At 35.4% G+C, this 15,002-nt stretch overlaps 1 protein-coding gene across 1 annotated transcript; it reads left to right on the forward strand.

Moving 5' to 3' along the window:
• The first annotated feature begins 586 nt into the window (after positions 1–586).
• Positions 587–4,609, forward strand: CSN2 (casein beta). Its single transcript, XM_053900714.1, has 6 exons — positions 587–637; positions 1,353–1,379; positions 1,476–1,502; positions 2,544–2,567; positions 2,664–2,708; positions 4,049–4,609. Exons 1-6 carry the CDS (start codon positions 587–589, stop codon positions 4,607–4,609), a joined length of 735 nt encoding a protein of 244 aa, XP_053756689.1.
• The last annotated feature ends 10,393 nt before the right edge of the window (positions 4,610–15,002 follow it).

The following is a 15,002-nucleotide window of genomic DNA, read 5'->3' on the forward strand; positions in this document are numbered from 1 at the left end:
AATATTCATGGGAATGGTTTGGTTCACTAAAAAAAAGTAAAAACTAAAATATGATCTTTGTATATATTTTCTTTGATCAGTTTCCTCCCAATGGAACTGAGGATCTATCAGGGTTGAGATCTTAATATTTTGATCACTGATACAATCCCAGCACCTAGACAGTATCTGGCAATAAAAGGTGTTAAATAAATATCTTTGAACAAATGAATCAATTAATAAATGTTTCTGTAATTACTTATAACTTTTTTCTAGTATTTATAACTTTTTTCTGTCTTTCAAAAAAAAACGCAAGAAAACCATAGTACTGTGAATGAGATGAAAACGAGTGAGAAAGGGTGGAGGTGATACCTGAGAAAATCTGAACAGTTAGCCATGAAGTATAAAAATAATATGTAAGAGTAAGGAGCCATGGGAGATTTTGACCTTGATAAAGTTTTTATTAGTATTTTTTTCCTAAAATGCAGAGATTTTTATTACATATTATCTTTAGTTTCGTTAACAGGAAAGTAACCCTAGCTAAATAAGAAAATAGATTGACCAATCTATTACCATTCCTTCATTTCCCCATTGACAGGACTTGATAGCCATGAAGGTCCTCATCCTCGCCTGCCTGGTGGCTCTTGCTCTTGCAAGAGAGGTAAGAAAGTGTCTAAATAATTAAGATTGCAATGGACTATCTGCCTATGTGTAGAGAATAACATCAACAACATTTTTAAAATACAAATAAAGCAGAATTCCAACAGATTTGTTTTGACATTCACCCAGTATTTCAGCAGTGTGCAGTAGGGGCACAAATCTGGGCCAAATGCTTTCTTTATCACTGTGCCACCGCTTCCTTAGGGAAAAGCAAGTGGACTTATTAGCAAAGAGACAAAATGAAAAGAACCAGATATAAAAATGACAATAACAATATTGCACAAATATGATGGCGTGCATGTACAACCCAGATAAATATATCTTATTCCAGTGATAAAATACGTGTAGCTCTCATCTTAGGGCACTGGGTCCACTTCTACCTGTATCTATCCAAAGACAATGATAGGATGGACTATCAGGCAATAATCATAATCGTGAATGTATTTGTAATCATAATAAAGTGTTTAAAACAAACGAAAATAACTTTTTTCTGTTGCCCATCAAAAACTGTTGATTCATGTAAAATAAAAATGTGTTAACAAAGTTACTAAACATAAAAGACAAAAACAATGGCCTTCTAAGTCTCTCAATATAGCATTTTTTATTTCTCAAATTTGTGAAATAGCTGCATAAAGAAGATAAAAATTAGATAGGAAAAATGTTTAGCGATGAGTTACATATGGAAACCAAAGTAGTGTTTTATTTTTCCTTTACAGAAGGAAGAACTCACTGAATCCACTGAGGTAAGATATTTTTATTCAGAAAAAAATTTCCAACCATAAATTATTAACATTCTGCAATAGTTATTGATTGTTTTATTTTTTGTTTTTCCTTTACAGACTGTGGAAAGTCTTTCAAGCAGTGAGGTAAGACAATGTTTTCAGAGGAAATTTCCCAGTCTTGGAACAGTAAAATGCTGTTATCTTTCTATTTGGTACATTAGGACAGTTAGGTTAATAATGCAGCTATGTTCTGACATAAGTTTTGAAGTAAATTTCCATTGTAAATGTTTATGGACAGAATAAATGTCTGGAAAATTCAGTATCCTACTAGCACTTTCTAAGTTGGCTGACTACTTGAAATTATGTCATTGTGACCCCCTCTTTTTTTTTCAATGAACTTTACAGGTTTTTTTTCTGTCTTGAGCTCTTTTTACACTGACCTGATTCACTGTTCTGATATTTATTGAGCGCCTTATTCACTGTTCTGATATTTATTGATATTTATTGACTAGGAGCTGTGGTCCAAAACAGGGATGTCCATAAAAAAGAGCTTGCAACATAGTGTGTGAGCAGACATGCAAATGGACATATTTTGTAATGCAATAGTCACTATATTAAGTAAAAGGCAGTGAGAGGTAGTGTAGTCCTAAATCTGCGTGGAGAGTCAGGTAGGTATTTACCCTGATATGTCATTACCTATTAGTTAAATAGTATACGTGGTGTCTCTACAAGGTTAACGGACCCTTAAGGGGGGATATTTATTTCTTATGATTAATTTGAAGTGTAAACATAATAAGTAAACTAAGAATGATTAAAACAATTAAAAGATAAAATTCATATTATCAATGAATATGATTCTTTTAGACTCAGATAGAGTGACAGAGATCATTTGTTGTCCTAGGAAGGGAGTGTGGTGATAGAGAGAAATTAGCATCTATTAAATACCTCTTTTTGCACTATGTTCACTAATTTTCTTTTCTTATTTAACTGCATTCATCTGTCTTTTATACAACAAGCTTATGCAGAACAGCAAAACATACAAGTTTCAGCAATTACCCTGAGTTTTTACTATTATCAAACAAGGTGTACACGTTAACCTATTACATGTTGTCATTTTCTGATTTGTATTGACAAACAAGAAGCATTCATGAAACTAAACCTAATTTTATTTTTATCTTTCTGAAGGAATCTATTACACACATCAACAAGGTAACACCTTCATATTTAAGTGTACTTATTTTCAAAATTTCCCACATTTAATTTTTATAGGTGGTAACATTTCTTTACATGTGATTTGGTTTCTAGCAGAAACTTGAGAATCTTAAACGTGAGGAGCAGCAGCAGAGACAGGTAATTTATTTGTGATAAGTATATTTCTAAAGTTATTATGGAATCTAATACACACAAAATATGTATGTGTTCACTCTAAAGACTGATAATAAAATAAATGCCAATGAGGAAATTAAATTCCGACAGTCAATATATTTTGAAGACATAAATGCATTTTTTCAAACTCAGAGTTAATATGCAGAGTATAGAATCAAAACCTAAGGGTAATTATTAATTTACTCATATTTCCAAGTGGGGAACTAGGTTCCCCTTAGTCTCAAGATGGATATTCGGATGAAAGAGAACAAGAAGGCAATATGACACATTTATTAGTTGTATACCCTTGGCCTCAAGTTTCTCTGTACTTAATTTTCTTATTTGTAAACCAAGAACATTCATAACCCCACAGTATTGATGAGCTGACACACAGTGTCACTGACACACAGTGACACAATATTCACTGACACACTGAATATTCACTGATTTTATATAACATTTTGTATGTTTTATATTAACATTTATGAATGGTGAAGTTCTTCAAAGAATTTCCATTACACAGATGAAAGGAGTGAGGTACAGAACAATTGAGTACACAATTATCTGACAATATCACACAGTAATTAAGTAGTAGAGCTTGCTTAAAATTAAAGATTTTCTTAGACAACATAAAATTCTTCATTTAATTAAATTACATATGGTAACATATTTGGTAACATATTTATCTAATAATAATATTTCATCTTCTCTATTTTATCAATGAAGTTGTATTGTTTGGAACTTACACCAAATATTTTTAAATCAGAATGAATTCACAAATTGATGCCTCTTGAAAGACTCAAAATAACTACCTTCTACCAAGGGAAGTAGTGCTGGAAGGTGACTAGTGTAAGAAACTCCTTGAATTAAGCCATAAATTAAGATTTCATTTTCATTAAAACAACAACAGCAAATAAACGTTGGAGTTATCCCTCTAAGTCTTTTTAAATAGATCTTTCATATGTGAAAACAATTTGCTCTATTATGAACACATTATGTTGAAAAGTCCATACTTATGAAGACCAAAGTGGATAGCTATCTAGGCAATTCAGAAAAAAGGTGAAACGGGTCTTGAAATCTCCAAAACTTGATTTCAGTTTGATCTGTGGATTCACCTATGAAAGGGAGTAAATGAGAAATACCTCAATGAGCGTTTTACTCAGTAGTCTTCACCTGACTGAAAATACTTTCTTAACCAAGACCCGTAAAAGATTTTCTTTCTCTTTCCACTCAGTTATGAGTGTTCAAAAGACAGGAGGTTAATTCATCACAAATGACAGTTATAGCTGAATCATGGACTCAAAGATTCTTTTCCTTCTTTCCAGGAGGAACGCCAGAATAAAATCCACCCCTTTTTCCAGCCACAGCCTCTAGTCTATCCTTATGCTGAGACCATTCCTTCCCCTGTCCTTCCACAGAACATCCTTCCCCTTGCTCAGCCTGCTATGGTGCTGCCTTTCCTTCAGCCTGAAATAATGGAAATCCCCAAAGTTAAGGAGACCATCTTTCCCAGGCACAAAGTGATGCCCTTTCTGAAATCTCCAGTAGTGCCCCTTTTGGACAGCCAAATCGTGAATCTCACTGATCTTGAAAATCTGCACTTGCCTCTGCCTCTGCCTCTGCCTCTACTCCAGCCCTTGATGCACCAGATCCCCCAGCCTCTTCCTCAGACTACCATGATTCCTCCTCAGCCACTGCTGTCCATCCCACAGCCCAAAGTCATGCCTTTTTCCCAGCAAATTGTGCCCTATCTCCAGAGAGACATGCCCGTGCAAACCCTACTGCTGTACCAGGATGCCACCCGTGAAGCCCAACCTGTGACTGCCCCAGTTTACAATCCTATTATTGTAAGTCCAAACTTAATAATTCTGCTGTCTCACTTATGACATGAATAGAGTGATAGAGGAAATGAGAGCTCTACAATGAAAGAATAAATGAATAATGAATAGATCTAAACTGCACATTGTTTAGATCAATGATTCTCAACCCTAGCAACACAATAGTACTATCTGTAGGACTGTTTCTTTCCAAAATCCCAATGTCTAGGCCTACCCACAGAGATTCTGATATAATTGTTCTGATCTTTGATGTAGAAGATACCATCGGGAACAAATTATTTTGGAGATTCTGATTTAATCGATCTGTTGAGAATTTAGGTAGAAGATTAAGGTTTATTAAAGCTGGAATTAAATCTGATAATCTGATTAGGCTTGGAATAAAAAAGGTTTATTATTTTCTACAATTTTGAAGTTTTCCTTGTGCACATCTATTCTGCAGGTGCCTTTTTTTCACATCTTGTTTTGATATATGTACATATGAGGGTAAACAATTGAGATGCTTATTTTATCACTCAGAATTCTTAGGAAAAGCGTCTGTTTCTTTGCATAAATGTGAACTTTTTATTTAATTATTTTGCTTTCTTTAATTTTTTTTTTTTAATTTTTAAGGTCTAAGAGAATTTCAAAGTTAATGTCCCCTCCTTACTTTTGGTAAGTTTTGGGAGTTTGCAGATTAGACTGATTATTTTCATTAATATCTTTTTATATTTCATTCTACTGTCTAAGTCCAAGATAGTGACAAACTTCATCAATATGCTTACTTATTTATTAATGATAAAAGCATCATGGATGCCTCGACGGTTAATCATTATCTACTGACCTGAAATTTTGTATCTTTTTTATTTCAAAGAATTTGAAAGTTTCATTATGTGCTATAGACAGATTTGACTGGTTTGTGTTCAAGTGCCTATATTCTGATGCTTGGTTATCAGCATTTTTATAAAAACTGAAAATAATTTCTTCTACTTCTATGTGAATATATTTGAGATTATTTTAAAAGATCTCTTTCATTCTCATTTCTAACTTAGGCGTTGTAACTTCAATTGTTTTTATCTCACTTAAAATTTACATATCATCCTTTAATTCATGAATCAAAATAAAATGAATTTTTCCAGGTGTGAGGTTAAAAAATGGGTGAGAATATAGCTCTGGGATTCTTAAAATATGAATATTTCTGTGATCATGGTAGACTAGTCTAGTCTAGTCTAAGTATCAGTGGGCTGATATTTAATCATATCGAAATTTTTATATGCCTCCACGGTAGGCCTTAATATTTTGCATTTGTAACAAAATTTGTCTTATAAATTAATCACACCAAAATTACAAATGAGGAGGGATGAATAGTTATGTCATATAACATAACTAGTTCTATATTTGCTTTATATTCTACAGAATTGACTGCAACTGGAAATGTGACATCCTTTCAATCTTTACATCGTTACCAAAAGTGAATAATTTTGAATCTACATGGAAAAAATGAAAATTTATTCTTTTATTTATTTATGTATTATATGTTATTCATCTTAATTTGAATTTGCTCATAAACTCTACATTTTCCAAATTTTAATTCACTAATACCATAGAAGTTTAATTTTGAGTTGGAAATACCATAAGTATGTGAAAAACATGTGTAAAAATAGTTTCTGGAATTGTGCTTGTTATTTGAGACTCTATTTCCTAACCAGTCATTTCAATAAATTAATCCTTTAGGCATATTTAAGTTTTCCTGTCTTTATTATAATTTTTCAAGCCTTAATTGCCCTTAAGATTGTTATTAATTTAAGATTTTGGTGTTAAGAGGCAAGTGGGTGGCTCAGTTGGTTAAGTGTCAGACTTGATTTCAGCTCAGGTCACGATCTCATGGTTTGTGAAATTGAGCCCCCTGTCAGGCTCTGCCCTGACAGCGGAGTCGATTTGGGATTCTCTCTCTCTCTCTCTCTCTCTCTTTCTCTCTGCTCTTTTCCTGCTCATGAGCGCACATGCCCTCTCTCTCTTTCTCTCAAAACAAAATAAAACACAACAAAACAAGGATTATTGGTGTTAAAAATAGCCATGGGAAAATTGAAATTGAATAGAATGAATTGAATGGTAAAGAATATCAAAAAGTAGAGGAAAAGATAGTGTGATCATACCCTATTTTGGTTCTGGAAAGTCTTGGTTTACACTTAGTGTCCCAGTTAAACTAGTACACCTGTGACTTTCACTATCTAAAGTAACCAACATCGAGTGTTAAATTTTATAGTCACTCTAAGCAAAAAAACACTTCAAATGAGAAAGCTGATTCACAGCTTTGCTGTTAATGGTAGCTAAGTGGGACTGTGAAAGTTAGTCCTTCAGAGCTTCAATTTCCACATCTGTAAAATAGACAACTCAAAGGTTTTTAATGAAGTTTTAATCTGATCAGTGTACTGCACAGTCACAGGATAATTGTTCTGTATGGTTCCACATTACTGACTTCATTTACACCAGAGAAGCAAGAGCCAGTATCACAGTCAGAATGAGCTGGGTTACATGGTTTGGGCCAGTAATGCCCAAGAAAGTAAGACTTATATGAAGGTCTGATATCCACTTTCTCTGATCGCAGAGTAATTGTTTCATTGCAATGAATTTTTCCTTTACCAACAACTACACTTTTATGCTCAATTCCATCCCCTTTAGTTTACACAGTGACTCATTAGCAATTGTTTTCCTTACCTAAGGATCAAATGTAAGTCAAACTTATGCTATATCTTTCATTTTTAAAGAAAATTCCATCTCGTAACAATATACCTCCAAACTCCTCCCAGTTCTTTAGACTACTCTGTGACAATCTGAATATGTTATGGTCTCATTAACCTGCCCCAGTCAAGGTTTTGTCCCTCTAGAAATCACTTTTTTCCTAGGTTGCCAACAGCTTTCTTCTTGCTACTCTTGTGTTCATTTTACCCAACCTCGTAGAGCTGTTTAGTAGAGTTGATCATTGCTTTTTTTTAAAATATCATACTTCTCTTCGTTTGAAATCTTAAACTCATCAAACCCTTGCTTTCTTTCTTAACTCACTAGCCTTTATTTATTTATTTATTTATTTGCAGTCTCCTTTCCGGCATTTCTTTTTCCAAACTTTAAGGGTTGGAGTACCCTAAGGGTTAGCTTTAGTCTGGCTGATAGTGTTTGGTTCCATGGCTTTAAGTCCATCCATAGGTTGAAATCTTCTAAATGTACATCTTCAAAAGCATTCTTTGCTGAGCTCCAAATTCATGCACTCAACTTCCCTTTTTGGTCTCCACACCTAATTATATAATTAATATCTCAAATCTGGCATGGACAAGCATAACTCTTCAGCTGGATCCAGTCTCTGACTTGCTCAAATTTCACTGGGCATATTTCAGTAAGAGAAAAAAAGTGATACACTAGTACAAAGGAAACAGACTTACTTGAATAAGCACTTCACCAAAAGAAGGTTTCTTAATAGCCAATAAACATATTAATAGGTACTCAAAATCACCAGTCCTCAGGAAAATGCAAATTAAAAGCTACCATGCAATATCACGATACAGCCACCAGAATGATTAAAATGAGAAAAGAAATTTGGCCATATCCAGTGTTGGCAAAAAACAAACTATAGGAACGCTAAGCAATGTTGATGTAAATGTAAACTGGTATGAGCATCTTGGAAACCTGTGTCAGTCTTTGTCAAAGGTAAACATCTTTATATCTTATGACTAGAGATTTTATTCTTAAGTATATACCCAACAAAAATACATATGTGTGTGTGTATTTACACTAAAAATACATATATATACATATGCACTAAAAATATGTACCCAATGTTCCTAGCACCATTGTTCTTAATATCCAAAATTCAAATCAACACTAATGGGAATCAACACTATTTTGTATAAATTGTGATATACAAAGAATGGAACATTGCAATTAACATGAATGAACTGCTACTACATGGCACAACATGAATGAATTTTATATAAGGAAGACTGGATGATAGTAGACAGACACCCCATAAATATTATATATTAGAATCTACAAAATATTGATTTCTAGTGCAACAAGTTAGGATAGTAGTTATCTGAGGGGAGGCAGAACTTGATAGGGAACATTAAGTGGTGCTCTCAGATGCTTAGTGATATTCTTTTCCTTAATCTGGATGATGAGTTTTTTGTGATAATACATTTTGATGTGTGTGCTTTTCTATATGGCTGTTTGTTGCTTTAAAAATTTAAATGTACATTAAATGTAAAATCATGTATTTCTTTATTAGTGTCTTGCCTACCTTCTTTTTCCCTAAAAGTGGGGGTTTCTCTGGTGCAGAATCACCTCTTTGCCTCTGGACTTAAATACCATTCCATTCTATGGCAATAGACCTGGTTTCCTCCGAAGCTATGGAGTGGCTGCATAATGATACTGTAAAATGTGTTTTAGACCCTACTATGGTGAAATTTGAAAAATGGAATGCAGGAGATGGGAGAGAACTTGCAGATTAATTCCTGCTTTTTTTTTCCTCTGTATATTATTCAGTGGTGTGGTTCTTTACAGCCTCTGTTAATTACATAATAATCATGTGAAGTTTTTTATTGCTAAAAGGATTTAGAGGACTCAAACAGTTTCCAGTGTAATAAAAACAGATTTATTACAGGGAAAAACAGAAGACAGCAACACAGGGAAAGGATGTGCAGTGAAAAAGGTGCTAAGATCTGGGGAGCAACTTATTTGTCCTTCCACTGCTTGATACAGGATATGCTTTATCTCCAGATCTTAAACCACTAATGGAGGCTGTGCAAAGCATCTCAGTACCAGAAAGCTCAAAACCACTTGTCGTGAGGGTCTTTTACAAAAAAAACTTGTCCTGCAGGCACATTTTGGCTACATGACTAGTCATACCTGTTGAAAACCAGCCCCATTTCACTCCCCAACTCCTAGATTCCACTGAAACCTGGTGTAAACCATATGCAATTATTAGTAAACAATCCTAACAGGCTGATGTATCCTGCCCAAAGCAACTCACAGACATATCTCTATAGTATCATTTGCCTTTCATTATTAAATACCATAGTGTTGGCCAACAGCCAGTGACTCTAGAGATAAGCATACAGTCATCCAGACCAACTGGGATTAATCAGTGTTATACACAGTATTTCTGGAGAAAACTTTTGTGCTGGTGAAGCATACCTGCTGAATAGCCTTCAACTTGTAGTGAAGTGGTGCTTGAATTGCTTTGCATCTTTATTCACCTCCATTTACTTAAGGTGCATATATTTACATAATTTATAATTGCTTCCAAGCAAACTCTTCTTATAAGAAAAGGCAAACTTGGTCACAGAGGAAATATAGCTGTGTGAAGATGAACACAGAAATTGGGGTTAAATAGTTACAAGATGCAGCCACAAGTTAAGGAATGCCAAGGATTGCCAACAGCCACCAGAAGAAGCTGGAAAGAGCCAAGGAAGGATCTCCAGGGCCTTCAGAGGAAGCATGGCCATACCAACACGCATTGATTTCAGACCTCTAGACTCCAGACTAGGAGAGGATAAGTTTCTGCTATTTTAAGGCACCCAGTTTGTGTTCCATTGTTATATAGCAGGAAACTAATATAATGAGGCATACAGATTTTGGTTACTTCTGTTCAGAAATTATTTGAAAAGCTTTGACAGAATTATTTCAAAAATGGAGAACTGAAAAATTTCTGCATTACTGAAATTATGGAAAGCAAAGTTTGCAAATGGGAAGACATTGGAATCGAGCACCCCCAGGGAAGAAAAAAGTTTTTAAACGATGAAAGCCCGAAGAATGTTCGAGACTTAATTCTCAACTTCTACAATTGCAATTTGGTGTATCTTAGTGTGCAGGAAGAAGATTTTAGTAAAAAAAAGTGAGCATAGGGGTGTCTTGGTGTCTCAGTCAGTTGAGCATCCAACTTTGGCTTAGGTCGTGATCTCACGGGCCCCACATCAGGCTTGCTGCTGTCACTGCGGAGCCCGCTTTGGATCCTCCGTCCCCTTCTCTCTGCATTTCCCCTGCTCGCGCTCACTCAAAAGTAAATAAACATTAAAAAAAAAAGTGAGGATATATTCCAAGCCAGGAGTGTCATAACACTCAAAGGGAGAGGTCCTTGTTCCAAGCAGAGCCAATTAACATTCTTCTGCTGATGTGTGAATACTCAGGGAAGCTACAGTGTAGTCATTTCCAGATGTAGGACCTGAACAACCATGAAGCTCTGAGATGTGAGCAAACCGTCTTTTTTATCTCCTGCAAAGTAAGTCAGTCCAAAGAAGAGTGAAAGTGAAGGATGAACAAAATGGTGAGTGACCACCTTCAAGTTCCTAAATACAACTATACTTCACTCTTGGAATTTTTAGTTACATGAGCTAATAAATTCCTTTTTTTTTTTTTTTTCATTAATTTGAGGTAATGTTTACATATGTCACTGGCACCATGATATTCCTGACCAAACAGAACAAAATTCCTGTATATCATGGTTCTATGATAGTGGGTCTTTTATAGAACTATAAAAGACCTGAACAGGTCTTCATAACAAAATACCATATACTGAATGGCTTAAAAAATAAAAAAAAAAATTGCTCACAGTTCTGGAGGCTGGGAGTTCAAGTTCAAGGTGCTAGCAGATCCTGCATCTGGTGAAGGCTTTCTTTCTGGCTTGCAGACAGCCACCTTCTTGCCATATCCTCATATGGCAGAGAGAGAGATAGAGAGCTCATCTCTCTCACATCTTTTCTTATAAAGGCATTAGTCTCACTCATGAAGTTTCCACCCTCATGACCCAGTTGCCTCCAAAGACCCCTCCTCCAACTACCATCACATTGGAGATTAGGGTTTCAACATATGGATTTAGGGTAAACACAAACATTCAGTCTATAGTAATTAAAATAACACAAATTCACAAGCTTGTAGGTCTCATGTGAAATTTAGGAAAGTGAAATACCAATTATTAGGAAAAATGAAATCTACTGGAAGATATGAAAGATTTAGACCCCTAACTCCTAAATGATCCTGAAGATCTGTGTTTCTTTTTCATGATAAAATCATGATTTCTTTGTTTACCATAGCTGATGGTGGCCTTAATTTTCTGCTTCTCACTGTTGCTTCATCCTTGATATGGCCTGTCAGTAAGAATAAAAAAAAACTTAGCAAGTTCTTTCCTTAATGTACATTAGAGTACATAAACTAGTGTTGTAGGGGCTGGATGTGGCCTACAAAGAAAAGGGGACCGTGTGTTTTGCATTTAAAAAAACTAAGGGAGCTTAGGTGTCTCAGTTGGTTGAACATCCAACTCTGAGCTTTTGGCTCAGGTTATGATCCCAGGGTCATGGGATCAAGACCCACATCAGGCTTCACACTGAGCATGGAGTCTGCTTAAGATTTTCTCTTTCACTCTCTCTCTGACCCCCTCCCCAACTTGTGCTCTCTCTCTCTCTCTCTCCAAAAAGAAAAAGAAAAAAACTATGCCATATTAAAAATCAGAAAATTTTACACAAAATTTATATCTCTAGTTTCTCTTATGAGTCTCAATATCTGGTCACACTTGATATATGCCTGTGTGACATATATCACACAATGGATTTGAAGGAGTAGCAAAAGAAGACATATACTCAGTTCACAATTAGCATCATTTTCCCCCTAACCTTTTTTCCCACTTATTTGTGTTATCTGCAGTGTTCTAGAAGGTTTGGTAAGCATATTACAAAGGGAAACATTAAAAAAATATCTGTAGATAGATATGCTTAATTCTAAGGACCTACCACTTACCCATTTCTACAGACAATGCATAGATGACTGTTTTTTAACCTTTTTCTTAAACAATGGACTTTTATGGGGTGCCTGGGTGGCTCAGTTAGTTGAGTGTCTGACTTTTGATTTTGGCTCAGGTCGTGATCTCACAGTTGTGGGATCAAGTCCCACATTCGGCTCAGCACTGAGAGTGGAGCCCACTTAAGATTCTCTCTCCCAATCTCTCTGCCCTCTGCCCCTCTCCTCCGCTTGTGTGTGCTCTCTCTTTCTAAAATAAATTTAAAATAATAAAGAAAGAATGGACTTTTATAAGTCTTTTTTCCCTAACTATAGTGGACCCAGCATTCTATTAGGAGGCTCACAGTAATTAAAATTGGATTTCTGACCTTAAGGTAGATGAAAGGAGCCCAGTCACAAAACAAAGTGATAGTAGGTAAGTTCCTGAAGCAAGGAGATAATTAACATTTTTAGAGATTTAGTCAGGAAGTGGTGGTGGTGATAATTATTGTATGAAAAATGGTCAAACCAGAAGTGATGGCTGTGTGAAGCTAATCAATATATCCCTAGGAAAAATTTAATAGCAATTTCATCAGGGTTATTTTTGATATGTAAATATAAAAATATTTTGGTGAACAGAATATGTCTGGTAAACAGATTTTTGGATAAGCTACCAACAGAAAGTGATGATCCACCCCAATTTCTGAATAAGAATTAACATGGATCTATAACACTTGAAGTAGGAAAAGTCAAAGTTCTGTAGGGACTTTACTATAATATCATATTTCCAATCCTAGTCCTTGTCTTTGATCTATGAGTTTTGGGCGCTTACATAAAAAAAGGGAACTAGTTGGTCTTCTTCCAGACTCTGAGATCCATTCTGTGTCTTACCACTCATTGCTTACAATGGAGAATCTCCTGATGATCCGTGATTCATCTTGAAATTTATTTGAGTCAAGTAATATTTGATGTTGCCAGCACAGTTTGTCTCCCTTCAAACCTAGTCCAAACCATTAATGGTAAGTCCTCTGCTCAGAGTGTATATTTAGAATAGATATACTTAGAAACTGGTTTAATCTCTATATTACCTCCCTGATGTATGGAGTAATAAGGTAAAAAAAGTACTGAATAGAAACCATTCTAACTTCTTCTATAATAAAATAATGATTTTGCATCTCTGGGGAAATTGCAGCAACTATTAAAGAGTACAAAATGTGGATGGGGCACCTGGGTGGCTCAGATGGCTAAGCGTCTGACTTGATTTTGGCTCAGGTCATGATCTATCTCATGGTTTGTGAGATGGAGTCCTGCATCTGGCTCTGCGCTGATGGTACAGAGCCTGTTTGGGATTCTCTCTCTCCCTCTCTCTCTGCCCCTGCCCCACTTGCTCCCTCTCTCTCTCTCAAAATAAATAGATGAACTTAAAAAAAACACTAAAAGATGTTAGGATAGTGGATTGTTTCATTATTTGATTTCCCATTTGGCCTTTTCAATAGCTTCTTGGAAAGTAACAATGGATTATAGCAAATTTAATAAGATGGTGACAATTCATTTTTAAATTATTATTATTTTTTATTGAAGTACACAACATAGTGTATTTTATTCAGGTGTACAACATAGTGATTGGGCAACTTTATATGTTATGCTATGCTCACCGCAAGTATAGCTACCTCCTGTCACCATACAACACTATTACAATATCAGTTATTATATTCTCTGTGTTGCACCCTTTGATTTATTCATTCCATAACTGGAAGCCTGTATCTCCCACTCCCTTTCACCCATTTTCCCATCCTCTCCACCTTCCTTATAGGTGGTATTTTAAATATGGTGTCACATAAATCCTTGATATTCACATTTTTCCCCTTCATTTTGCCTTTAAAACCAAAGAAGAAAAACAATACCAGCAACAGTTTGCTTTAATCTTATAGAACAGAGGCTTCTACCTCATAGGACAATTTTAAGGACAAGTCTACTCTAGTTTTGTACTACAATTTAGCTTGCAGGAAACATGATTGTCTTATTCCATGGTTCACTGGGCATTCATTAAATTGATGACTTTATTTCCATAGGATTCATGACATGAGAAATATCAAGCATCCTTGAAGCCTTGGGAAATAACATGACGAAAGAAGCTGGGAGACACATTTTATGAAAACACAAGGGCCTGTACTCTCCACTAATTTCTTGCAGGTTCAGTAGTTGGAGTAGGTTGGCAAACCTCCAGATAAAAACAAAATGTTTCACATGTACTTCTTAACACACAGAGAAGTCAGAAGAATCGATGCTAACTGGTTTTCTTTTCATTTTCAAGGCAAAAAATTCATCTTTGGGTGTTATGCACATAAAATATATATTATTGGTAGGATGCCGAACAGTTGATGGCTTAGGGCATGCCACAAGAGGCCTTATCTCTTGTATGTTAGGATCTTATAGATACAATAGTTCCAAAAGGGTCATGACGTGTTGGGTTGGCTGTAAACCTGGAATATACCCTGAAAAGTAAATCTCACCTGGGGCTTTTAGGATATCAGAGCAAGTAACAATTGTCATTTCAAGAAATAACTCCTCATTGGGCTCTGAAGGATATTGAACAGGCCACCATGGCTACTAGGTGACCGTGTGTACTAAGGTGACCTCTTAAATGGTCTAATCTACCTACATATAAACTCAGCTATAATCAGGTGGGTTGAGCACAAACAGG

The sequence above is a fragment of the Panthera pardus genome, unplaced genomic scaffold (assembly GCF_024362965.1).
Source record: "Panthera pardus isolate Hobbes unplaced genomic scaffold, ASM2436296v1 HiC_scaffold_13, whole genome shotgun sequence".
Taxonomy (NCBI): domain Eukaryota; kingdom Metazoa; phylum Chordata; class Mammalia; order Carnivora; family Felidae; genus Panthera; species Panthera pardus.